At 42.9% G+C, this 25,959-nt stretch overlaps 1 protein-coding gene across 2 annotated transcripts in view; it reads left to right on the top strand.

The window, feature by feature from the left end:
* Nucleotides 1-1,668: 1,668 nt before the first annotated feature.
* Nucleotides 1,669-25,959, top strand: part of LOC124131793 (putative ATP-dependent RNA helicase DHX57) — a 37,739-nt gene continuing 13,448 nt past the window's right edge. The window contains exons 1-18 of one of the 2 annotated variants that reach the window (XM_046495260.2): nt 1,669-1,736; nt 3,406-3,646; nt 4,552-4,689; nt 5,384-5,569; nt 7,464-8,442; nt 9,169-9,290; nt 9,900-10,095; nt 11,425-11,549; nt 11,832-11,965; nt 12,980-13,034; nt 13,991-14,202; nt 17,665-17,771; nt 19,674-19,783; nt 20,656-20,715; nt 21,353-21,466; nt 21,987-22,150; nt 24,498-24,574; nt 25,180-25,275. In XM_046495260.2, coding sequence (XP_046351216.2) covers nt 3,411-3,646; nt 4,552-4,689; nt 5,384-5,569; nt 7,464-8,442; nt 9,169-9,290; nt 9,900-10,095; nt 11,425-11,549; nt 11,832-11,965; nt 12,980-13,034; nt 13,991-14,202; nt 17,665-17,771; nt 19,674-19,783; nt 20,656-20,715; nt 21,353-21,466; nt 21,987-22,150; nt 24,498-24,574; nt 25,180-25,275 — 3,111 coding nt within the window. In that variant the 5' untranslated portion in view covers nt 1,669-1,736; nt 3,406-3,410. Of the gene's footprint in view, nt 1,737-1,796; nt 1,954-3,405; nt 3,647-4,551; nt 4,690-5,383; nt 5,570-7,463; nt 8,443-9,168; nt 9,291-9,899; nt 10,096-11,424; nt 11,550-11,831; nt 11,966-12,979; nt 13,035-13,990; nt 14,203-17,664; nt 17,772-19,673; nt 19,784-20,655; nt 20,716-21,352; nt 21,467-21,986; nt 22,151-24,497; nt 24,575-25,179; nt 25,276-25,959 lie in introns of those variants that run through there. The other variant, XM_046495259.2, reaches the window with a different exon arrangement.

Genomic DNA, 25,959 nt, shown 5'->3' with positions numbered 1-25,959 from the left:
CTTCCAGATAAAATTTCTTGGCATTGAATAATCAATAAAACCTGCAAATTTTAATACACACGCTGTTTATCTGTTTAAATTGATTCTTTTCTCTCAAGTGCACATTCAAGGCATTTCAGCCATCGTGGTACAAATGTATCATTTCAGGAGATAAACATCAATGGTCACAAAGAATAGTTGGACGAGCTGGAGGTATGACTTCATGGCATGGAATACAAATATGAATACTGATTATTTGACATTGTATAAAACGCTTAACATTATTGTCAATTTTCAGTTGCACTTTCTGTATGTTTGTTTGTTTTTACGCCTCTCTCAGCAATATTCCAGCTATATGACGGCGGTCTGTAAATAATCGAATCTGGACCAGACAATCCAGTAATTGACATAACGAGCATTGATCCATGTAATTGAGATACCCTGACATGCATCAACCAAGTCAGCGAGCCTGACCACACGATACGGTTATAGACGCCGACCGCCTCCGTGGTCTAGTGGTAGAGCGTCCCTGGCCGCGTCATACCAAAAGACGTTAGTCAAAAGATGATACTTGTTGTTACCCTATCTGGCGCTCGGCATTAAGAGGCTAAAACAAGGACTGGTCGGCTCGGAGTCAATATACTGTGTCTGAGTGGGGTATTCATGTTCAACTGCGGCGTGGTATCTCAGTGATCTAGCTCTATAAATCGACATCAGTCCGGACTAGTACAAGCAGCCACACACACACATACACGTGCATGCACGTCGCTATATATAAGTGCAATAATCTTGGACACGACGTTAAACCCCATTTCACCTCACCTCACTGTTATAGTCGCCTCTTGCGACAAGCAATGTCGCCATTTACGGCAAGCATGGGTTGCTGAAGACCTATTTAACCACTTTCTGCATATGTTGGTTGGTTTGTAGTTTAACGCCGCACTCAGCAATATTCCAGCTATATGACTGCGGTCTGTAAATAATCGAGTCTGGACCAGACAATCCAGTGATTAAGAACATGAGCATCGATCTACGCAATTGGGATCGATGACATGCATCAACCAAGTCAGCGAGCCTGACCACCCGATTCCGTTAGTCGCCTTTTACGGCAATCATTGTACTTAAACAGCTGTGAAACAGACATGATATCACTCTGACAGGTTCTAAGTCGTGATGAGCAGGTTACAACACAGTATTTAGTATTTCAGCTACAGAGTGAGACATGACACAACTGATGTTTTAATGATATTTGTAAATGTATACACTCTGATAGTAGAATGCAGAGCAAAAGCATCCAATGTGAAATTGTTGTGGTAAATGTAAAATCTATATATAATGATATAATGAATACAACGTTTTAATTTTACAGTACCAGAGGCTAGATCTTTCCAATAATTTTTGACTGATATACAAATGATCACAGTGAAACATCCAGAACAAGAATTCTGGTCATGGAATCCCTTTAGCAATGGTTTGAAATGCAATCACAGGCTCAAATTGTTTTACTGTTTCTTTATCTTTTATTTATCAACGTTTAGGCGTAGAATATAAGTACGCCTACGTCATTTTTAACTTGTGTTTATTTTGAGGTAGTGTTTGTGAGAAATTTAACAATCCGTATTCCGATATATTATTAATGATGAACCTTATTTCGGAAAATATTCGGAATCATATTTGTACACCGTAGGCAGAAGTAAACTTCCGGTTTGACTGCCACACGTGCAATATGGAGTGACAGAGAGAAAGTAGATACACAGGTGATCTATAAATACCGTTCTACGAAACCTCTTTCTTAGAATTGTGACTGTTTATTCTCGCAAGTGATCATACCATAATGCTCAGTCCGTTTTCGGATACTTGGGTTACTTCTTATCTGTTTGAATATTGCACAACTAACCGACATTTGACAGATCTGATCACGTCTTGCAGATGTCTTGTTGTCAACTGTAGTTGTTAGGAAGCAGCACCGTCCCAGTAAGTGTATCTAGTCAGAGACAGATGTTCTCTGGTCTAGTGAAATCATCAAGGACCTATAGACTATTGAAATGTGTCTGGCAACTCATACTTTAGGGTAATGCAATCGCGCAAAAATGAATATACTTAAAATAGTTGACAACTAGTCTTTTCCCTTTATTGTGCTTGCAAGTTTGAATCACGTAACATGATCAGAGAAAGTCTAAAATTATCGTAAAGATGGTGAAAGGATGACGTTTCAGGACTTCAAGGGATAGTTTAAGTATGACCATTTCTCTCACTAAAGATGATTTGTTTTCCATATGTTTGAACATGTCTAAAGACAATATGAGCTTTGATCAAAGACTTTTATTATGCATTTAGGTCTACATATCAATGCTTATTATCACACACTAGAAAAGGCTTCCTGAAAAACTCTAAATTCAGCCTTTTCAACACATTTTAGTTGCAACTAAATGTAATTTTGTAATCCTGGTAAGTTCAAAACATGCAGACCTGTGAAGATCTGTGTAAGAATAGGTCTTCAGCAAACCATGCTTGTCGTAGAAGGCGCCTATGCTTGTTGTAAGAGGCAACTAATGGGATCGGGTGGTCAGGCTCACTGACTTGGTTGATGCATGTGTTCGTATCTCAATTGAGTGGATCGATGTTCATGATATCACTCACTGGATTGTCTGGTCCAGCTTTAATTATTTACAGACCACTCTCATATAACTGGAATATTGTTGAGTGCGGAGTTAAACAACAAACAAACAAACCAATCTCATTAAAATCAGACCTCAGTTCTCGCTATCGCTAAACAAAGATCTGAAGACATCCCATTAGGGGTCATGTCAGAACGTCCTTTCGTCCGACTAATCAGAGCGTCGCTTACCAGATCATGAAAGTGACAGTCGGAATGGGATTTCTAATCGTGCAACCATGAAAACTTTAACATGGGGTATTCCGAACGATAGTTACGTCTGAATCCATACAATCTAGACCATCTATTAGCCATTCCAGAATGTTCATTTGTTCAGGTTTCAAATTTGTAATCGAGAATTTGTCAAATAACTTTCGAAGCATGGTCGCCAATTTGAAATTAGTGCCGTAAAGCACGAGAAAGCTTCCTTCAGAATGGTCATTCCATTGGTCAGTCAAAGTTTGTGCAAGGTCGGACTGACGTGACCCGTAATGAGATGTCCTCAGATCTTTGTTTAGTGGTAGCGAGAACTAAGATCTAAATTTTAATGAGATTGACAAACAAACCAAAATCAAAGCATGCAATGTTGAAATGAACAGTTTAATTCTTGTTCCTATGAACACGTCTGCTCACTATCATAACAATTTGTCTGAAGGTTTTGCTAGTTTCTTCAATTATGCAGACCTATTACCTTGTCCTGTAATGATTTCCCAGTCACAGAAACACAGTATATAATATAAGACATATACATTTTATGGATACTTCTGTAGTTCAAATGGAAGGCAGGCCAGTTAAAAGGCGTGGACGCCCAAACAGAGGAGGAGGAAGATTTACTCGAGGGCGTGGCCAGAGAGGAAGAGGGGGCCGTGGACGAGGCCAGCAAGCAAGTCCGCGTGGAGGTTCCCGAGGAGGTGGATCAGGTTTCACAAGGAAGGGGCTTGATGATAAATATGACTGGGAAGACCACCCCCTGGATGGATTGCCCCTTGATGATGATGATTATGATAGAGGGTAAAAAAAACCTATTTTAATATTCAACATTATTGGGATGTAGGCAATGGAAGGATTAAATGATGGACATTACATCTTTCAAAGAGGACATAGTGAAAAAAGTTAAATAAGGTGAAATTCAGACACACTTTTTACACTACAGTCTCTGTATTGAATGGGTACCCGGTAGGATGAGATGTTATTGTGGCTGTAAACCTTCTTCCGCCTCATATCATGTTTTGTTGCCTCTAAGCAAGTTTGTCTCCTGTAAATATCATTTTGGGGCTATATGTATGCTGTCAAATACAGATGTTTTCTTTGATAGATTTAGGTTTGCTTATTAAGAATATCATGCCCTCTTTGCTGACGAATACAAAGCCTTCTACAATACCTCCGTGTCAGAATGATGAGATCTGATTGGGTCTGATCTTGATAAAATACTATGCATCCCACCAGGGAGGGAAATACATTTCTGAGTGGGTGATTATATCCCTAATACCCCGCCATGAAGAAGACAGGCTGCACATGGCTTTCTGAGTGGGAGAATACATCCCACCTCAAACTGAAAGGCTGCACGCTTTTTCCGAGCCAATGAAAGTTGTCTGCAGCTCAATTTCTATCAATTTTGATTTTTAAAAATTCTTTTTAAATGGCAGATTAAAACATGTTGATAAGATAAATTCATTGTAGCAGTATCATGTGAGGTACGTCGTGGGGAATACGTTGGATAGATGTGGCTTCATGTGTCCCATGTTAGGGTGATACCGCTAGGTGATATTGCTGCAACTTATAATACACACAAGAAAAATATCATCACAAAATGTCATATCACAGTATCAACTTCAGGATCTTAATTATATTTCTAAGTTATTAATTCTAAGTTCAGTTGTCAAAAAATACAAGCTTGATAATTTGATTAAACTCAGATACACAGCCCCAAAGCGCCGGCACAATGGGCCACAGGTCAAGGTCACAATGCAGCATCTGCAGATGAGCACAGAGAACCAGGAGATGGTACGAGACATGCTGCGAGACCTGCACGGGGAGGAACTGGATATGCCTGAGTAAGAACCCTGACCATCACATATTTTCTTTGGATAATCAATAAGAGTGAGTGAGTGAGCTGTGTTTGATGCTGCTTTGAACGGTAGTCTAATGATATCACAGCTTAATGTTGGTGGAAAGCCCCATTTGATCCAGTTTTTAAATGTTTACCACTTTGGTGAAACCCACGAGCATGGGTATGGTGCTAACCAACATAGAATCATAATCACGTCAAACCCACGACCATAGGTTTCTGACATGTCCAAGGGACGCAACTCTGCACAGCAAATTGCGGCACCTCAATAAAATAATGATTAGAGTTTCTTGAACAATTTACATTTGATTTTTACACAAATGTTTTTGTAAACCAGTGGTAAAAGCTTGAATCTTTATCTTAATTTAGTAATTATACGATCATTATTATTAGCAGTAACCTTGTAAGTCTTCTTGGGGCGGTCGGGTAGCCTAGTGGTAAAACGTTCGCTCGTCACGCCAAAGACCTGGGTTCGATTCCCGACATGGGAACAAAGTGTGAAGCCCATTTCTGGTGTCCCCCGCTGTGTTATTGCTGGAATATTGCTAAAAGCGGCGTAAAACCATACTCACTCACTCACTGTAAGTCTTCTTAAGACAAGATAATAAATTTCTCCAGATTAATAGTTGTGCTGTACTGCGCGTGTTTGTCAGAGGGTTCATCTGATTGTGGTGTTACAGACAAGATGAGTATGATGAACTGGATACAAGAGATAACCACCATTACTGGATCACACAGCAGCCCTTGCAGATTGAAGATGGCTGCAGCTTTGCTTTCTATGGCCATGCTGAAGATGTTGGAGAGACACCAAAAAGAGCCAAGGCTCCTAAAACTATCAATCAGTTTGGAATTCAGAAACTTGCAAGGTTTGTAAAGTCTCACAATATGTAACAATGTGCTTTGGCCTAAGGCCTCTGATTATGTTCATTGATGAAATGGATGCGGTATTGTGTTAGGTGTTGGTAGCCATGGTAGCAGTACTGGAATAGTGGGTGTCAAGAGCCATGCCTGTAAACTGGATGCTGGTCTCCCATTTTCTATACTCCAGGGTATTATATCGCCATACTATTAGGATATGTTGTCTGAATTCATTCCCCACCATATTTTTGCATTGGGTCCAGTTTGAATAACAATGCTTAAAATAGCCAGTCAAATGCATTGTTCTTTACTGATTGATGGGATATCACCAGTACTTGACCTACCTTGTTGAATATCTCAGATACAACTGGGAACACTTGATAGCAGAAGAATTCCCTCTCCTTTTGTCGGCTAAAAGATGTGTCTAGGGCACGCTGGTTTAAGACTGCCATTTTGAAATTATGTCAATGCCAAAATCTCATCCAGAAGTCATTTTGATTGGTTGCTGATTTCAAGATTGTGAGGAAGAGAAATTTATTACATGTGTCAAGGGTGGGTAATTTGAGATCACGAGAATCACGGAAAAAGATCCAAGGGTTAGTGTTGGTTTACTGAAAAGGCAGCCCAGGAGATATAGAGGATGTACACCGTGTATGAAAGCTTTATATGAAGGTCAATGCTAGAATACTTTTGATTTGGAGAATTATGTCAAAATGAAGTGCAAACTCTTCATTTAGTGGCACACGTATACTGCAATGTACCTATTCTATATTCTACAGTCCCCAGGTCCTCCTCTCCCCTCCCCTCCCCCTGGCCTTGTATATAGGCTCCATCAGCAAAAAGCAAAAATCTTCTTTATGAGTCCAAATGGTTGATGCCATATGGCTCTGTAATAAATATGAATTGAATCTTATGAATTTTTGTGGTCCTTAGATACTGTAGTTTTAAAATATAATTAGAGATCAAAATGTGATTTTTCACCCAAAAGGTCCCTCATCTCATGGTTGGTCACATATGCAGGGGTGAGAATTTTCCGCAGAACCACGAATTTTTGTGACCACAAATTTGGTAAAATCTGATGGCTTCCCCAATAAATACCCCCTGGGCAAGCCAGGAACCCCAGTTCCCCGATTATATTTCTAGGTTTGTCCGCACCATACCCATGCTCGTTGGTTTCACCGAAGTGGTAAACGTCTGAGACCTGCATCACTTCGGGCTTTCCTCCCACAATAAGCTGACACCCCGTGATATAACTGGAATACTGTTAAAAGAGGCGTTTAACCCAACTCACTCACTCACTCATAAACACCCCAAATTGTGGACCACGTTCCATTGCAAAGAAGTTTCATCTGAAAAGGAAAAATATCCATTCTCATCCCGGCATTTGTAAAAATTTCACTCCGTGTGATTAGTTGTGTTTGAATTTTTAAGGAATTCTGACTCAAATTATCACTATCATTAGTCCATAGCCCTGAATACCAACCAGCATATGCCTGGTTGAAAAGAAAGAGTCTTGGACCACTGCACCAGCACCTACCCTTGGAGTTCTATGATCAAAGTCCTGTATGATTGGTTGGTTTGTTGGTTTGTTGTTTAACGCCGCACTCAGCAATATTCCAGCTATATGACGGCGGTCTGTAAATAATCGAGTCTGGACCAGACAATCCAGTGATTGACATCATGAGCATCGATCCACTCAATTGGGATACAATGACATGCGTCAACCAAGTCAGCGATCCTGACCACCCGATCCCGTTAGTCGCCTCTTAGGACAAGCACAGTCACCTTTTACGGCAAGCTTGGGCTGCTGAAGACCTATTCTATCCCGGATCTTCATGTGTCTCCAGTATGATTGTCATGCATTGGGGTGTTGCTGTGATATGGTTTGATCTTACTTTGCAGGTATGGGTTTGACAAAGAAAGGTGTATTGAGGCCCTGAAAGCATGTGATGAAGACATAGGGGCTTCTCTGGAGCGTTTACTGTGTGAGAGTTTCAATCTCCTGAAAGTGGACGTGCCCCAAGACGGCGAGCAGACGTCTGAGGAATGGCAGGAGATACTGGACGCTCGCATGGAGGAGATGACAGCCTTACAGTCGATCTATGACGATAAGTTCGAAGAGAGGATAGCAAACAAAATATGGATTCTCCATCTTGATCTTGAATCTCTGAACCAAATACTTCATCCTACACCCTCGAAACCTAGGCAGATGGTCAAACGACAGTACGACAAAAATATATGTAAATATTTTCAAAAAGGGTCATGTAAATTTGGAAGTAAATGTCGGCACAAGCATTCTGTGTTAAACCCTGACGAGGACAGTGTTGAGGAACAGCATACCAAAATGAACAGTTCATATCAACTGGAGGTGCGGTTCCCACCTGGGAATAAATATCCCCGGGAACCCCCCTTTCTAGTCTTCTCCTCCTCTCACCCTTTCCTCCCAACTCACAGCTGCCTGCATATAACACGTTTCTTAATAGAAGAAGCCAAAAGTCTTTCCGAGCACCACGAGCCTGTGATATTTACTCTGCTGAGTCTGCTGGAAGATGATGGGGTGTTGCAGAGTCTGGTGGAACAACCTCCTCTGGAGTTCAGCGTGCCCAAGGCCATCATATCCCGGAATCAGTTCCGCATTCTTGAGGAGGGCAACTTTGGAGCGTCTGCTGACCAAGGTGTTGATGATGATGAGGAGGATGATGATGAGCAGGTGGCGAAGATGGTTGAGATGATGGAGAAGGAAGGGGAGAAGAATGCTGTCGTGGAGGAAGTTATTCCGACACAGAAATATGGAAGGAAGGATGTTGTCCCAAGAAGGATAAACAAAACAGAGCTATTCAAGAAGAACAGACTCATGAAGGACGACTTTGAAAAGAAACAGGTCAGTCAGATTCATTGAAATGTGAATAATTCTTTTGTAACACTGAGACATCACTGTGTGTAATATGTGTAACCACTGTGTGTAATATGTGTAACCAAACTCTAGTTTAAAGTTGTTAATGAAATTTACTGGTCATGAAATGTTTCAGCAACTACTCAACAGGTCTGCCTGAGGATTGCCTCGGTGGCCTAGTGGTAGAGCATCTGCCCAGAGAGCGGAAGGTGCGGGGTTCGATTCCAAACGAACCAAACGTTAGACAATGATACTTGTTGTTACCTTGCCTTGTCATTAAGGGGCTAAAACAAGGACTGGTCGGCGCAGAGTCCGAGTATACTGTGTCTGAGTGGGGTATTCATATCAAACTGAGGCATGGTATCTTAGTGGGCTAGCACTATAAATCGGCATCAGTCTGGACTAGTATAAGCAGCCACACACACACACACACTTGCATGCACGTTGCTCTATAAGCACAATAATCTTGGAAGCGATGTTAAACCCCAACTCTTAGAAGTTGATGGATGACAAAGTAGACAACAACTTCTTTAACAAATGTTTAATGTACTTGCTTGACAATGTTATAAGGATCTATACTGCAACATCGCTATAATAGTACATTAAAGAAGTTGTTATCCATAATTTTTTTCTATTGTATTATAATTATTGTTTGAATATCAATGCCCATCTTTTTCCTTCTTTCACTGTGTGAACATTTTCTTTGATTACTAGTCATCGGGTAGTTACAAGAATATGATTGCTCAGCGTGGCAAACTCCCGGCCTGGGACAGACAAGATGAGATTGTGGAGACCATAGAGAGCAACCAGGTTGTCGTCATCAGTGGAATGACAGGGTAGGGGTAACACCTTATTTGGGGACCAGATTCTACATTTGACACCCATGAAATGTCATAAGGCCATTTTTTGACTTCTTAATTCCAAAACAGCTTTAAACTTCACTTTCTACTCTTTGAATATTGGTCATCAGATTTCATGGCTCTTATGAATGAATGATTTGGGTTTATCGCCACTTTGAACTGTATTCAAGTTATATCATGGCATGTCAGCTTGATTTGGGAGGAAGGCCTGAAGTAATGCAGGTCTCAGACAATTACCAATTTGGTGAAACTCACAAGCACTGGTACGGTGCTGACAAACCTAGAAACAAAATCGGGGCGAACCGGGATAGGTTTCTGGCGTGTCCAAGGGACGCAACTTTGCACATCGAAATGCGGCGCCTTAGATGATTCATGAACTAATTTGATATTTAATGTTATGTTACTTCAATTGCACTGTAAAACTGAATTCTGAAGTCTACTTATCTTTTTATTCCATATTTAAGTATGCATGTCATGAAATTGTATTGGCTCTTGAAATTTTCTTTTCTATGATTTGTTTGTAAATTAGCTAAAATTAGAGCATGGTGTGAGACTGATTGTAGCACATCTGATTCTGTTTGGCAGGTGTGGAAAAACTACACAAGTGCCCCAGTTTATCCTGGATAAATACCTCAGGTCCAAGAGCATGAAGATGTGTAACATCATCTGTACACAGCCGCGACGTATCTCTGCAATATCTGTGGCTGAGAGGGTGGCCGATGAACGATGTGAAAAATTAGGGCGGAGTGTTGGCTACCAGATCAGACTGGAGAGCAAGCAGGTATGATAGTCATACAGCCCATGTAATGTCCCACGGATATCATGTCATGTATGTCGCCTTCATGTGTAGGGTAAATCTCTTCTGAGGGGTTTTATGATATTTAAAACATGCATCCGTGGGATAAGACCAAGGAACTTCAGCCCCGAGGTTTTATCCCAATGATAAGGGTTTTAATATCATAAATAACCGAGGGAAGGTGTTTTATCTAACTTATAAACTGAAAAAAGAAACTTTAAACAATGTTTATCAACATTTTTATGTTTCAAACATACTTTCCATGAACCTTAGGAAACGGGCGTAAAATATCTTGAAAAATCGGAGTCAGTATAGTTGGTTATCCATGTTAACTGTGGCATTGCATCTCAGTTGGCTAGCACTGTAGTTTGGACTAGAACAAGCAGCCTCATGCACACATTCATGCAAATCGCTCTATTAGTGTAGTCTGTAACGTGACGTTAAACCACATTTCATCCAAGCACACCTTCTTCTTCCCAAGGCAAGAGCGTCCACTAGCCTTTTTATCAAAGTCTTGTTTCAACACTTGCCACATCAAGCCCACTTTCCTGTGCTAAATATGACTGGAGTATCACACATATCAATAGTCCAATCAGAGAATGTTTCATAAAATCAACATCCACGGCTGGTCTATGAAAGTGATTTACCTCTGCCTGTCTTTGTTGAATTGAATATGTTTTTCATCTTTCTCTCACACACACACACACACACACACACACACACACACACACACACACACACACACACACACACACACACACACACACACACACACACACACACACACACACACACACACCAACGATTGCATTTGTTTTTATGTCAGGGATGAAATTGTGAATGTTTGCTTTATATGATCGACCTATAGTTACTAGATAAGAACAGCGATCTGAATGGATATCACATCTTCATTACAAGGGGACAACTCTTCATCTACTTGAGGTGGCACCAGGGTCAAGCCAAGAAAAGTGGGCTTGATGTGGCAAGGGTAGAAACTAGGCTTTGATATAGGCTAGTGGACATGTTTGACAGCCCACCTTATGCCACTAAGTAATGTTCCAGGCGTATCACAACTATCGAGGAGACGCCAGAAATGGGCTTCACACATTTTTTCCATATAGGGTTTGAACCCAGATCTACGGCGTGATGAGCCAGCTCCTTAACCAAAGTCTCTCACCCATATGAAGTCATATCAACTTCATCTTCTTTCTTTACATTAGTCAAACACATGAACGATCTATTTCGTTATTAAAGTCAAAGCGATGTTTCAGTGTACAATCCAACACCATTCTTACACCGTTCTCACACTTTCAGTCTGCATGGACACGCTTGCTGTTCTGCACGACAGGAATAATTCTCCGACAACTGGAAGGTGACCCAAGCCTTGAGGGCGTTACACATCTCATTATTGATGAAGTACATGAACGATCAGAAGACAGGTAAGTCTTCTAGAGATGCCTGCAATGTCTCTTCCTACAGTTGCTTAGTGCAGTCTGAGGTTTTAAGATCACAACCTTTTGACACATGATTAAGACATAATTTGTTCATAAGTCTTAGTCCTTTTGACGGAGTATGGACTTGACTTTAATGTTAGGATGTATTTATCTTTAGACAGTGGCAGTGTGTAAAAAAATGTGTAGAAAAAAAAGGTTAATTTGTCAACTTATCTTACAAAGTTGAGTATTAGCTTCTTATTTCAAGACTTTTTCAATGTTTTCCAGTGACTTTCTGATAATGATATTGCGTAACCTCTTGCGCGTGCGGCATGACCTCAAAGTGATACTGATGAGTGCGACCTTGAATGCTGATCTGTTCTCACACTACTTCAAAGAGTGCCCTGTCTTGGAGATTCCTGGTAAGTTGAGCAGTTCATACAAGTGATTCCAATAAGGAGATATTTTCAGAAACCTTTCCAGAAAAACATATCCTAACCATTGTCTTACTCTAGATAGTTCCTGTTCTCTAATTGCAAATTATTTGCTATTTGTTTAAGCATAGTAAAGATATGTAATCCAGAGAGTATATATTTGACCGAGGAATTAAATGATCTATTAAATTTTAGAAAATTTCTCAGTTGAAAATATTTGGAGGACTTACATTTTGCCTTGATCATTTACATATAGGAAATGATTTCTCTACTGCAGGATCACCACAGTCAGTTTTCAATGCTTGGAAAAATATTTTCCTCCCAACTTTTTGTACTATGTATTCTGACATGTATATTCAGTGGTTAATGAGACTGTTGTTTCCATCTTCCTGAGGCAAGGGAGTTAAAAAAGTCCAGTACCCACCATTGTCGAACTATGCTGGAATTTCTGGGCTCGATTGTGGCACCACTGGAGGCTATTATGAGTTATGTCCCTTCTATGGCCCTCCTTTTTGACCAATCAGATTCTACCTCTCACATCACTTGTATTTGCTTCAAGTAAAATGGCGTCGCCCAGTGAGGATGATCTGATCGACAATCAAGATCTATTTTGTTATAAAATGGGTCTTACTTCACAAAGGGCATCAAATCACGAGAGCACCTTGATTAAAAGTATGAAAAGATTTGGAAAATATCTGTTGATGCTAAGTTGTAGGTACACATGCTTTGCAAATCCTGCAATCGGCCGAAAGATCTGCACGGCAGTTTACAAACCGCATGTTGATTTCGTTACACGATTTTTCATTGCTCAATGCATAGACTTGTTAGTCCAGCCAAAATGTAATTCTTTAATTCCTGTCTAGTTCATCAAGGGTGGAAACTGGACTTTATAGTCAGTTAACTCCCTTGGCTCAGGAAGATGGTTGTTTCTTGCTTTACTTCCCCAAAGAGCAGGTGTTTGCTGAAGTGTGGACGATATACACATGTCTGTTTGTTTGACAGGAAGGACCTTCCCTGTTGATCAGTTCTTCCTAGAAGATGCCATTGAATACACAAGGTAAGCAGGGAGAGCACGTTCATTGCCATTACAGCAGTGTGATGATTATAACTTATTCATATTGATGTATATACATAAGAAAAATTAATGCAAGGAGTGGAAGTTATTGTCATGTCTGATGAGTCACTTCAAGGATGGGATCCTGTGCATCAGTCGTGTCCCCGGCTTGCTGTGATGGTAGTGATGCGATTCAGCGATTTGGTTGATTATATGTCATTGTGCCCAAATTGCTATCAGTAACTGAGTTGTCTGGTCCAGTCATATTCGAAATAATTTTAGAACCCCAACAAGACAGTCGGTCAGGTGACCCATAAGTGTTGCCTGCCCATCTACAAACTTTCCTGCCCACATTCAGACATTATGAATATTGTAAAATCGCGTCTTGATTCAGTTGAAATAATGCAAACAATTACTTGAGAGTCTATGAAGAGTTATAATAAAACCGAATATGTAAGTAGTCTTAAAATTATTTGCCAGACAGGTGAAGGAAAATTTCATGCAGCCTGACAGAAAAGTTACCAGCCATGGGCAGGGGGGCAGGTTATTTCAGACACTGGGTCCAGACTCAATTATTTACAGACCGCTGTCATATAACTTAAGATATGTGGCTGAGTGCATCATTAAACAACAAAGAAAACAACATTTGATGTGTCACTGTTGGATGTTGTTCTCTTGAATAACAGGGTAGAGAGGGCACCTTCCTTTTTTTCAAATTTCTGTGTTTGCCTATTGTTGATTGAATCATAAAGAAAATGTCATTCCTTCCTAGAATTTAGAAACCCATGGTTACACATGGCATCTGCTGTTGAGAATTAACTGAGCTCAGGCTGGATTCCAGTAGAAGTTGGTGGTCAGCTTCTGAACTGTATGGCACCAGTCCATTGAGGATTATTACCTATTAAATGTCGCATCCATTACCTTAAATCAGTACATTACAAGAACGATCACAATTACAGATTTGTTATGGAAGAGAATTCTGCCTATGCCCGCCCAATCAAGCGAAGCAATGCCATGCGTGCCCAGCCAGGGAGAGGTCAAGGTCGTATATCAGCAGACGACATCCATGATGAACTGGAGGAGATAGGGAACACTGTGATGGTGGAGCCAGCCAAAGACAACATCAGGGATGACAACCTGTCTGTCAAGCAACTCTTCTACAGATACAGTGGTAGGAATCTGAATAAACCAATCATTCATCATGTTTATGGGGCAGTGGGGTAGCCTCGTGGTTAAAGATTCTGCTCATCACGCCGAAGACCCTGGTTCGATTCCCCACATGGGTAGAATGTGTGAAGCCCATTTCTGGTGTCCCTCGCTGTTATGTTGCTGGAGTATTGCCAAAAGCATCGTAAAACAATACCCACTCATCATGTTTATGATGAAAGTTGTTGCTAACATTTTATACTATGCAATTACAAGAAATAACAAGGCCTTGTCCCTTAATGTGGCCATTTTGTTCATCTGATTCCTAGGTCTGTCAGTGTTATGGCATTAATGGAATGTGTTTGACCTGAGCTGCTTGCTTTTGTACTATATTGTAGGTTCCTTGTAACCTTCGTAGTAATTGACCCCGTGGGGATTCTGGATGTCAAAAGTCGTCAGCATCCTATACTGATTGTTAGAAATAACTTTTTGACTTGTTTGATGGTGTGTCATCGAATCCCAATGCTTTGGCTCATTGCTTATAATATCAATGACTGGGTTGTCTGGCAAAGACTATCTTTTACAGGTGGGTGTTGGATAGCTTATATTATTGCAGGGTGTGGGTGTGGAGATCGTTTTGTGAAACAAAGCCAGGCTGAGCAATGCACCATGCATGCCTAACTGACTGACGATTGCCCAGTGGTCTAAGGCGCCGCAATTTGCTGTGCAGAGTTGTGTCCCTTGGGAACGCCAGAAACCTATGCGTCATGGCTGATTGTGTGTCATGGTGCGCAGTGTGTGTCATGGCTGATTGTGTGTCATGGTTCCCCGTGTGTGTCATGGCTGATTGTGTCATGGTTCCCAGCGTGTGTCATGGCTGATTGTGTGTCATGGTTCCCAGTGCATGTCATGGCTGATTGTGTGTCATGGTTCCCACCGTGGGTCATGGCTGATTGTGTGTCATGGTTCCCAGTGTATGTCATGGCTGATTGTGTGTCATGGTTCCCAGCGTGGGTCATGGCTGATTGTGTGTCATGGTTCCCAGTGTGTGTCATGGCTGATTGTGTGTCATGGTTCCCAGCGTGGGTCATGGCTGATTGTGTGTCATGGTTCCCAGCGTGGGTCATGGCTGATTGTGTGTCATGGTTCCCAGCGTGGGTCATGGCTGATTGTGTGTCATGGTTCCCAGCGTGTGTCATGGCTGATTGTGTGTCATGGTTCCCAGTGTGTGTCATGGCTGATTGTGTGTCATGGTTCCCAGCGTGGGTCATGGCTGATTGTGTGTCATGGTTCCCAGCGTGTGTCATGGCTGATTGTGTGTCATGGTTCCCAGCGTGTGTCATGGCTGATTGTGTGTCATGGTTCCCAGTGTGTGTCATGGCTGATTGTGTGTCATGGTTCCCAGTGTGTGTCATGGCTGATTGTGTGTCATGGTTCCCAGCGTGTGTCATGGCTGATTGTGTGTCATGGTTCCCAGCATGGGTCATGGCTTATTGTGTGTCATGGTTCCCAGCATGTGTCATGGCTGATTGTGTGTCATGGTGCGCAACGTGTGTCATGGTTCCCAGCGTGTGTCATGGCTGATTGTGTGTCATGGTTCCCAGCGTGTGTCATGGCTGATTGTGTGTCATGGTTCCCACCGTGTGTCATGGCTGATTGTGTGTCATGGTTCCCACCGTGTGTCATGGCTGATTGTGTGTCATGGTTCCCAGCATGGGTCATGGCTGATTGTGTGTCATGGTTCCCACCGTGTGTCATGGCTGATTGTGTGTCATGGCTGATTGTGTGTCATGGCTGATTGTGTGTCATGGTTCCCAGTGTGTGTCATGGCTGATTGTGTGTCATGGCTGATTGTGTGTCATGGCTGATTGTGTGTCATGGCTGATTGTGTGTCATGGTGCGCAGTGTGTGTCATGGCTGATTGTGTGTCATGGTTCCCAGTGTGGGTCATGGCTGATTGTGTGTCATGGTTCCCAGTGTGTGTCATGGCTGATTGTGTGTCATGGTTCCCAGTGTGTGTCATGGCTGATTGTGTGTCATGGTGCCTAGCATGGGTCATGGCTGGATGTGTGTCATGGTGCCTAGCATGGGTCATGGCTGGATGTGTGTCATGGTTCCCAGTGTGTGTCATGGCTGATTGTGTGTCATGGTTCCCACCATGTGTCATGGCTGATTGTGTGTCATGGTTCCCAGTGTATGTCATGGCTGATTGTGTGTCATGGTTCCCACCGTGGGTCATGGCTGATTGTGTGTCATGGTTCCCAGTGTGTGTCATGGCTGATTGTGTGTCATGGTTCCCAACGTGTGTCATGGCTGATTGTGTGTCATGGTTCCAAGCATGGGTCATGGCTGATTGTGTGTCATGGTTCCCAGTGTGTGTCATGGCTGATTGTGTGTCATGGTTCCCACCGTGGGTCATGGCTGATTGTGTGTCATGGTTCCCAGCATGTGTCATGGCTGATTGTGTGTCATGGTTCCCAGCATGTGTCATGGCTGATTGTGTGTCATGGTTCCCAGTGTGGGTCAAGGCTGATTGTGTGTCATGGTGCGCAGTGTGTGTCATGGCTGATTGTGTGTCATGGTTCCCAGTGTGTGTCATGGCTGATTGTGTGTCATGGTGCGCAGCGTGTGTCATGGCTGATTGTGTGTCATGGCTGATTGTGTGTCATGGTTCCCAGTGTGTGTCATGGCTGATTGTGTGTCATGGTTCCCAGTGTGTGTCATGGCTGATTGTGTGTCATGGTTCCCACCATGTGTCATGGCTGATTGTGTGTCATGGTTCCCAGTGTGTGTCATGGCTGATTGTGTGTCATGGTTCCCAGTGTGTGTCATGGCTGATTGTGTGTCATGGTTCCCAGTGTGTGTCATGGCTGATTGTGTGTCATGGTTCCCAGTGTGGGTCATGGCTGATTGTGTGTCATGGTGCGCAGTGTGTGTCATGGCTGATTGTGTGTCATGGTTCCCAGCGTGGGTCATGGATGATTGTGTGTCATGGTTCCCAGTGTGGGTCATGGCTGGATGTGTGTCATGGTGCGCAGTGTGTGTCATGGCTGATTGTGTGTCATGGTTCCCAGTGTGTGTCATGGCTGATTGTGTGTCATGGTTCCCAGTGTGGGTCATGGCTGATTGTGTGTCATGGTTCCCAGTGTGGGTCATGGCTGATTGTGTGTCATGGTGCGCAGTGTGTGTCATGGCTGATTGTGTGTCATGGTTCCCAGTGTGTGTCATGGCTGATTGTGTGTCATGGTTCCCAGCGTGGGTCATGGCTGATTGTGTGTCATGGTTCCCAGTGTGGGTCATGGCTGATTGTGTGTCATGGTTCCCAGCGTGGGTCATGGCTGATTGTGTGTCATGGTTCCCAGTGTGGGTCATGGCTGATTGTGTGTCATGGTTCCCAGTGTGTGTCATGGCTGATTGTGTGTCATGATGTGATATACAGCTGGAGTATTCCATTTGCTTACTTTGTTTTCGGATCCATATTTTCCAGAATACCACAAGTCGACCATCAAGGCTATGGCTATTATGGACATGGAGAAAATCAACTTTGACCTCATTGTAGCTATACTGGAGTGGATTGTGGGTGGGAAACATGAGGTAATCCACTTGAAAAACACTTGGAAATTTGATAAACATATCACAGTGATATTCTAAGTATTGACATTGATATTGATAGATACTGATCAGTGAAGGTAAAGGCTATATGTTGATGTAGCAAAGTGTTTTTACGCAGTTGATAAATGGATAGATAAATAAATACACTCAGTAACAAAAGTTTAGCAACACTCAAATCTTAAGCATTATTTGAAAATGAGAAAATGTCAGAAACGGACTAATGCACTGACTTCACGGAGAGAACATATCGCACCATCACACCAAGTTACGCTGATTTTTAGTGACATCTTCATTTACACATGCATGGCACATGATTTTATTCACATTGGGACGCCAGTGAATCTCGTCACATGAATCGCTATAAAACCTCGATGAAACATTAGTGGCACTCATTGTTGAAAGGGAAACACTGGACGCTACACAATTTAAATTATGGGTCGACGGAGAGGAATGCCATTGGCCATTGGCATGTTAAGGGCAGGGATGAGCTTGAGACAAGTTGGGAGACACTTTAATTTGCTTTACAGCACCATTTCCCGTCTACAGACACGTGTTGCACAGACTGGGACCGTGAAAGATCGAGCCCGCAGCAGTAGACCCGTAACACCACAGCAAGGGAAGATCGCTACATTATGACGTCATCACGACGTAATCAACTAAACAGTGCACCAGAACTTGCTCAAGCACTTCATCGCGCAACTGGAACACGTGTACATGCACAGCTTATCCGTAATCGCCTCCATTCAGCCGGTTTGCGGGCTCGACGTCCACTTCGACGCATCCCCTTAACGCTACGTCACATCCAAGACCGAGTCGCGTGGACACGGAGCCACCAAAGATGGCGCCATACACAATGGAGACAAGTGTTATTCACAGATGGATCTGTTTCTGCCTTCGGTTTACGGATCGAAGAGCCCGCATATAGCGACGACGTAGAGAGAGATTTGACCCTAATAACGTCATTCAACATGATCGATATGGTGGAGGAAGTGTATTGGTTTGGGGAGGAATCCACTGGGGTGGGAAAACAGACCTCATTGTGCTGAACAACACTCTGACTGCCCAACGGTACTGCGATCAGGTGATAACGCCAGTGGTTCTACCGTTCATGAGAGCTCACCCTGGACACATCTTCCAACAAGACAATGCGCGCCTCCACACAGCTCGACTGACTCAGAATCTGTTGCAACAACACAACGTTGACGTCCTCAATTGGCCGGCTAGATCTCCAGATCTTGCTCCCATTGAACACGCCTGGTATATCCTTGGGAGACGTTTAAGAAGGAACCATCCTAACGTCAACAACATTCGTGACCTTGGCCTTGCCCTCCAACAAGCATGGGCAACCATCACTCTTGGTGAGATCAGGAAGCTCATTAGAGGAATGCGTAAAGATTGTGTGGCGGTACAACAGGCCGGTGGGCGTCACACTCGCTACTGAGGGATAGCAACAGTCATGTGTGAAAATGGTCAACAAACCCCCATGTCCTTTGAGTGACTTTTCCTTATCTCTCCTATTGCTGTCACAACTGTGTCGAACATTCATGAATGCCACATTGAACTACACAATGGTCAAGATAATAAAAACCCATTTCTCTGTTGAGTTTTCTATTTTGTGTATTAAAATACGGTGTTGCTAAACTTTTGTTACTGAGTATAGTTCTTGGTTGTTGGTTCTCACTTGTACTGAACATGCTGAGCAGACATATTGGAGTTTTGAAACTTCCATTTTTGAAAATAGCATAGGGACCCCAAAGGCAATATGAATATTGAAATACCTTCTTGTCGTTAACATACTGGTGCGTACTGTTAAGCATTCAGTGATGGTTTATCAAACAATGTTTGTCCATCAAGAATGCTTGTATTGTAAATCTTTACTTTCAGTACCGCAAGGATGGGGCTATTTTAATCTTCATGCCTGGTTTTGCTGAGATACAGACCTTGTATGACATGCTGATGACAAGCAAAGAGTTTGGGAGCAGGAATAGGGGCAGGTGAGTGAGAGAAGGAATAGAGTTTTGTTAGGAACAAGGATAGCTGCGGCTATGTTTTCTAATTATACACCTGATTTAAAAGGGCCGGGGTATATAGTCATACTAAAGAATTCTGTCCATCCGGCCTTTCGTCCATCCTTTCGTCCATCCTTCTGTCTGTCCGAGGACATTTTTTTGTGTGATCTATAACTTGAAAACTACTACATCGATTCTTTTCAAACTTCATGAACACTTTTTATACCTATAAGAGAGGTGCAGTGTGAAGTTTGATTTCAATATTTAGATTTTAATATTTTACTTAAATTATTTACTGAAACATTTATGCTACCTATAACTTGAAAACTACTGCATGGATTCTTTTCCAATTGAGGGTACAATATCTAAACCAGTAGGAGAGGTGCAGTGCAAAGTTTGATTTCGTTAATCAGATTTTCTGAGAAATGTTGTTTTTTTCTTTTCATGTTTTGAACTTAGAAATAGTTTGGAGTCAAAGTCGGGGCATTAGTGAGCCCTGCTCACTTTTTGTCTTGTTGCATTTGATTTGATTCATTTTGTACCCTACTGCCAAGTCATAGGCTAAACTGTTACATGTGGATATAAACCTACTGTATCTGTAAAAGCACACTAGTGATAGGGCTAGGTTACCTGTGACCACGCTAAACTGAACTTGGAACCAAACATGCAAATGGACCTTTGATAACTATATAAAACATAGATTGATATTTATGAGGTTAATAAAGCTTCTAATGATCCAGTTTGGCCTTGTAACCCGTATTTCATTGTTTGTTTGTTACATTTTATCATTGAAATTTCTTGAATACAATCTATTGAGAGTAGTGTAAAACCATGCTCCACTAACCTCCTGTTTTCAGATACAAGATCGTGCCTCTCCATTCATCTTTATCCAGTGAGGATCAGCATGCTGTGTTTTCGTGAGTAAGAGTTCTGAAAGACTTTATGATTGTAATGGGGCCGGGGAGGTAGCCTAGTGGTGGAATCGGTCACTCGTCACGCCAAAGACCCAGGTTTGATTCCCCACATTGATACAATGTGTGAAGCCTGTTTCTGTTTTCCCTCCTGATATTGTGGGAATATTGCAAAAATTGGCGTTAAACCATACTCACTCACTCATGCATGTAATGATTGAGAGGGAGGTTGATTAAATTTTTAAATTTCTTCGAATGAGTCAAGTGTAGAATCATCATTGAAATGGTCGAACTGCTGCAACTCACTGAGCAGAGTGCTGTCCCCTTGCTGACAGTAGCTGCTGTTCAAGTCCCTGAATCCACTTCGTTGTATTCTGGGGGCGGTCGGGTAGCCTAGTGGTTAAAGCATTCTCTCGTCACGCGGAAGACCCGGGTTCGATTTCCCGACATGGGTACAATGTGTGAAGCCCATTTCTGGTGTCCCCCGCCGTGATATTGCTGGAATATTGCTAAAAGCGGCGTAAAACCATACTCACTCACTCACTCGTTGTATTCTGTGGTCTCTCAACACCATACTCATGGTTTTCATGTACATGTTGTGATGAATTAAGAGTAGATGAGACACACTATGTCGATTTTTCAGGCGACCCCGAGAAGGTGTCACTAAGATTGTGATATCCACCAACATTGCTGAGACGTCTATCACCATCGATGATGTGGTGTTTGTCATTGATGCTGGGAGGATGAAGGAGAAGAGGTAAGTACAGACACTGTTATACAGGGCTCATTCTAGCAGGCCAAGATCCAGGGTGGAATAGGTCTTCAGCAACCCATGCTTGCCGTTTAAAGGCGACCATGCTTGTTGTAAGAGGGGACTAATGGGATCGGTAGGTCAGGCTCGCTGACTTGGTTGAGGCATGTCATCATATCCCATTTATCCCATTTGCGTAAATCGATGCTCATGATGTCAATCACTGGATTGTCTGTTATCGCTATGAGTATTCTATTTCGAACTACTGGAGTTATGAAAACAGTCATACAATGTCCCGGCCATTTGCTGTATATATCCTGTGTGTATACTTGTACTGGACTACGGTTGTAATGGAACTAAAATTAGTGGTCCCTTTGAGTTGCTATAACCGTAGTTTACTGTGATGTATATAGTCAGGCATTTTCTGGCATGTCATTGTGAACTTATTAATGTTGATGTATTGGGTTAATGCTGCGGATTCTAAGAAGTCAGCATCAGCACTGAAACGCTTGTCTCGTCGGTACAGGTATGACTCCTGCAAGGGGATGGAGAGTCTGGAGATGGTGTGGGTGTCTCGGGCCAACGCGCAGCAGAGGAAAGGTCGAGCAGGTCGTGTGGCGTCTGGTGTCTGCTTCCATCTCTTCACACAACACAGATTTGAACATCATCTCCGCCCCCAACCCATACCTGGTCAGTTAGTGAGAGTACATTGTCTGTATGTACCTGGTCAGTTAGTGAGAGTTCAGTATCTGTCTGTATGTATCTGTATGTACCTGGTCAGTTAGTGAGAGTAGAGTGTCTGCATGTACCTGGTCAGTTAGTGAGAGTTCAGTATCTGTCTGTATGTATCTGTATGTACCTGGTCAGTCAGTGAGAGTACAGTGTCTGCATGTACCTGGTCAGTTAGTGAGAGTACAGTGTCTGTCTGTATGTATCTGCATGTACCTGGTCAGTTAGTGAGGGTACAGTGTCTGCATGTACCTTGTCAGTTAGTGAGGGTACAGTGTCTGCATCTACCTGTATGTACCTGGTCAGTTAGTGAGAGTACAGTGTCTGTATGTATCTGTATGTACCTTGTCAGTTAGTGAGAGTACAGTGTCTGTATGTATCTGTATGTACCTGGTCAGTCAGTGAGAGTACAGTGTCTGCATATACCTGGTCAGTTAGTGAGAGTACAGTGTCTGTCTGTATGTATCTGCATGTACCTGGTCAGTTAGTGAGGGTACAGCGTCTGCATGTACCTGGTCAGTTAGTGAGGGTACAGTGTCTGCATGTACCTTGTCAGTTACTGAGAGTACAGTGTCTGTATGTATCTGTATGTACCTGGTCAGTTAGTGAGAGTACAGTGTCTGTCTGTATGTACCTGTATGTACCTTGTCAGTTAGTGAGACTACAGTGTCTGTATGTACCTGGTCAGTTATTTAGAGTACAGTGTCTGTCTGTATGTACCTGGTCAGTTAGTGGGGCTTGTATTAAGCATGTTAAGTGATAGTGTATTCTCTACCTGAATTTACCTTTGATGTCCTTGTTTGCCTCGCCTGGGAGTCTGCTCATCATGAGGAGGATCCAGGTTTGAATTGCCACATTGGCATGATATGTAGGGATAGTACTGGAAAGGGTGGTATTAGAATAGATAGTTACAGAAGTGGAATGGATATTATCAGGGTGGGTACAGAGGGTAGTGCTGGTATGGGTGTGGAAAGTGCTGGAGGATTGTACAAGAGTGGGTTAAGATAGTACAAGGATGGGTAGGGATGGATAGAGAATAAGATTGGTAGTGATTGGTAGAAATGTTAAGATGGTCGGGATGGGAATAGGTCCATGATGGGTAGTGATCGGAATAGGTCCAGGATAGGTAGGGATGGGAATAGGTCCAGGATGGGTAGGGATGGGAATAGGTCCAGGATGGGTAGGGATCGGAATAGGTCCAGGATAGGTAGGGATGGGAATAGGTCCAGGATGGGTAGGGATCGGAATAGGTCCAGGATAGGTAGGGATGGGAATAGGTCCAGGATGGGTAGGGATGGGAATAGGTCCAGGATGGGAATAAGTCCAGGATGGGTATGGATGGGAATAGGTCCAGGATGTGTAGGGATGGGAATAAGTCCAGGACTGGTAGGGATGGGACTAAGTCCAAGATGGGTAGGGATGGGAATAGGTCCAGGATGGATAGGGATGGGAATAGGTCCAGGATGGGTAGGGATGGGAATAGGTCCAGGATGGGAATAAGTCCAGGATGGGTATGGATGGGAATAGGTCCAGGATGTGTAGGGATGGGAATAGGTCCAGGATGGGTAGGGATGGGAATAGGTCCAGGATGGGTAGGGATGGGAATAGGCCCAGTATGGGTACGGATGGGAATAAGTCCAAGATGGGTAGGAATGGGGCTTGGATTGGCAGGAATGCTAGGATAGGGTAGGGATCGGGTTAGGATGGAAGGAATAGGTCTTTGGTGAGGATGCGAATAGAATGGATAGTGATGGGATGGTAAGGGATAGGGCTAGGATGGTAAGGGATAGGGCTAGGATGGTAAGGGACAGGACTAGGATGGTAAGGGATAGGGCTAGGTTGGCAAGGGATAGGGCTAGGATGGTAAGGGATAGAGCTAGGTTGGTAAGGGACAGGGCTAGGATGGTAAGGGATAGGGCTAGGATGGTAAGGGACAGGGCTAGGATGGTAAGGGACAGGGCTAGGATGGTAATGGACAGGGCTAGGATGGTAAGGGACAGGGCTAGGATGGTAAGGGACAGGGCTAGGATGGTAAGGGATAGGGCTAGGATGGTAAGGGATAGGGCTAGGATGTTAAGGGACAGGGCTAGGATGGTAAGGGATAGGGCTAGGATGGTAAGGGACAGGGCTAGGATGGTAAGGGATAGGGCTAGGATGGTAAGGGACAGGGCTAGGATGGTAAGGGATTGGGCTAGGATGGTAAGGGATAGGGCTAGGATGGTAAGGGATAGGGCTAGGATTGGTAGGGAAAAAATACATGCAATAAGACAGTTGAATTTAGAATCTCAGTCAAAACATCTTTTTTCAGAGATACAACGAGCACCTCTGGAACAGATTGTCCTGAGGATTAAGATGCTTCCTTTATTTAAAAAACATGGAATTCAGGTAACATATTGGGTTTCTTTTGTATGGTCATGTCACCATACCATATCAGAACAACAGTTTTGAAAATGATAAAATGGCGAGGAAGATATTGGTGATTGATATTTGACATGAACCTTCTGAGTTCCCATGGGGATTCCAGGATAGAATTGTCCCCCAGCAACCTATGCTGGTCGTAAGATGTAAATTAATAGATTGGGTAGTCAGGCTTGTTGACTTAGTTGATAGTGTGTCAACGTAACCTAAAGGCATGGATGATTGCTCATACCATCAATCACAGGTTTATCTGGTTCAGAATCAATTTTTCACAGCCTACCGTCCGATGGCTGGTCGTATGTAATGCAGTGTTTAACAAACAAACAAGGTATGTAACTAGAGATCTGACTACCCACTACATTTACTTCCTCAAAAGAAGACCTGGTGGACTTTAGAGTAGCCTATGGGTTGAAGTGTTGGTACCGAGATGTTTGATATGTTAAATACTCATCAGACAATTGCTGCAAAATGCTATCTACTAGAATAAATCCCTCCCTTCATCATAATTGTGTCTCTCAGGGTCTAAATGTGACTTCATTCAGGAAATGACTTGATATTCTTCTATCAACCAGGAGGTGCTGGAGAGCCTCCTGGAACCTCCCAAGGGGGATGCCATCCACAACGCCATCAAGAGGCTGCAGGACCTTGGCGCACTCGATGACCTACAGGTAAGGCTACACAAAAACAATAGTTCTTGTTTCTCATCACTGTAGCAAAAAATAAATTAATTGTTGATAACTTATTTACTCTCTACTAGTGAAGTTGATTGTGTTCAGCTTCTTGTCCTAAGTGTGTTGAGTTTGAGTGTTGTCCCCAACTTCTGCTGAACAGAAATTATGGGATGCTTCTGGTCAAACAGTCTCTCTCTCTCTCTCTCTGTGTCTCTCTGTGTCTCTGTGTCTCTCTGTGTCTCTCTGTACCAGTCTGGACTAATGCCGATTTATTCATGCTGCTACCCACCCCATTGAGATACCATGCCCCAGTTTAACATGAAAACCCAACTCAGACACAGTGTACTCACACCGAGCCGACTAGTCCTTGTTTTAATGCCAAACACCAGGCAGGGTGACAAGAAGTGCCATCTTTTTAATGTCTTTTGGTATGACGCAGCCGGGTATGGAAACCCCAACCTTTCACTCTTGGGCTGGATGCTCTACCTACTGGACCATGGAGGCTATCTTACTACACAGTAGGGTCCTTCAGTGCCACCTTTGTCTACAAAGCAGTTGTACCATTGTATAGCTGATCTATCTGCATCATATGACTATACTCATAATTACCACTGGTTGAGTGGCATTTGAACTCAAACACCAACATATTTCTTAGCTCTCTATTTCTATTTGTTCGATTGC

This window comes from Haliotis rufescens, unplaced genomic scaffold (genome assembly GCF_023055435.1).
Source record: "Haliotis rufescens isolate VD_foot unplaced genomic scaffold, xgHalRufe1.0.p SCAF_3, whole genome shotgun sequence".
In the NCBI taxonomy this organism is placed as follows: domain Eukaryota; kingdom Metazoa; phylum Mollusca; class Gastropoda; order Lepetellida; family Haliotidae; genus Haliotis; species Haliotis rufescens.
Note: the sequence above shows the minus strand (reverse complement) of the source record. Positions and strands in the feature narration are given on the sequence as shown.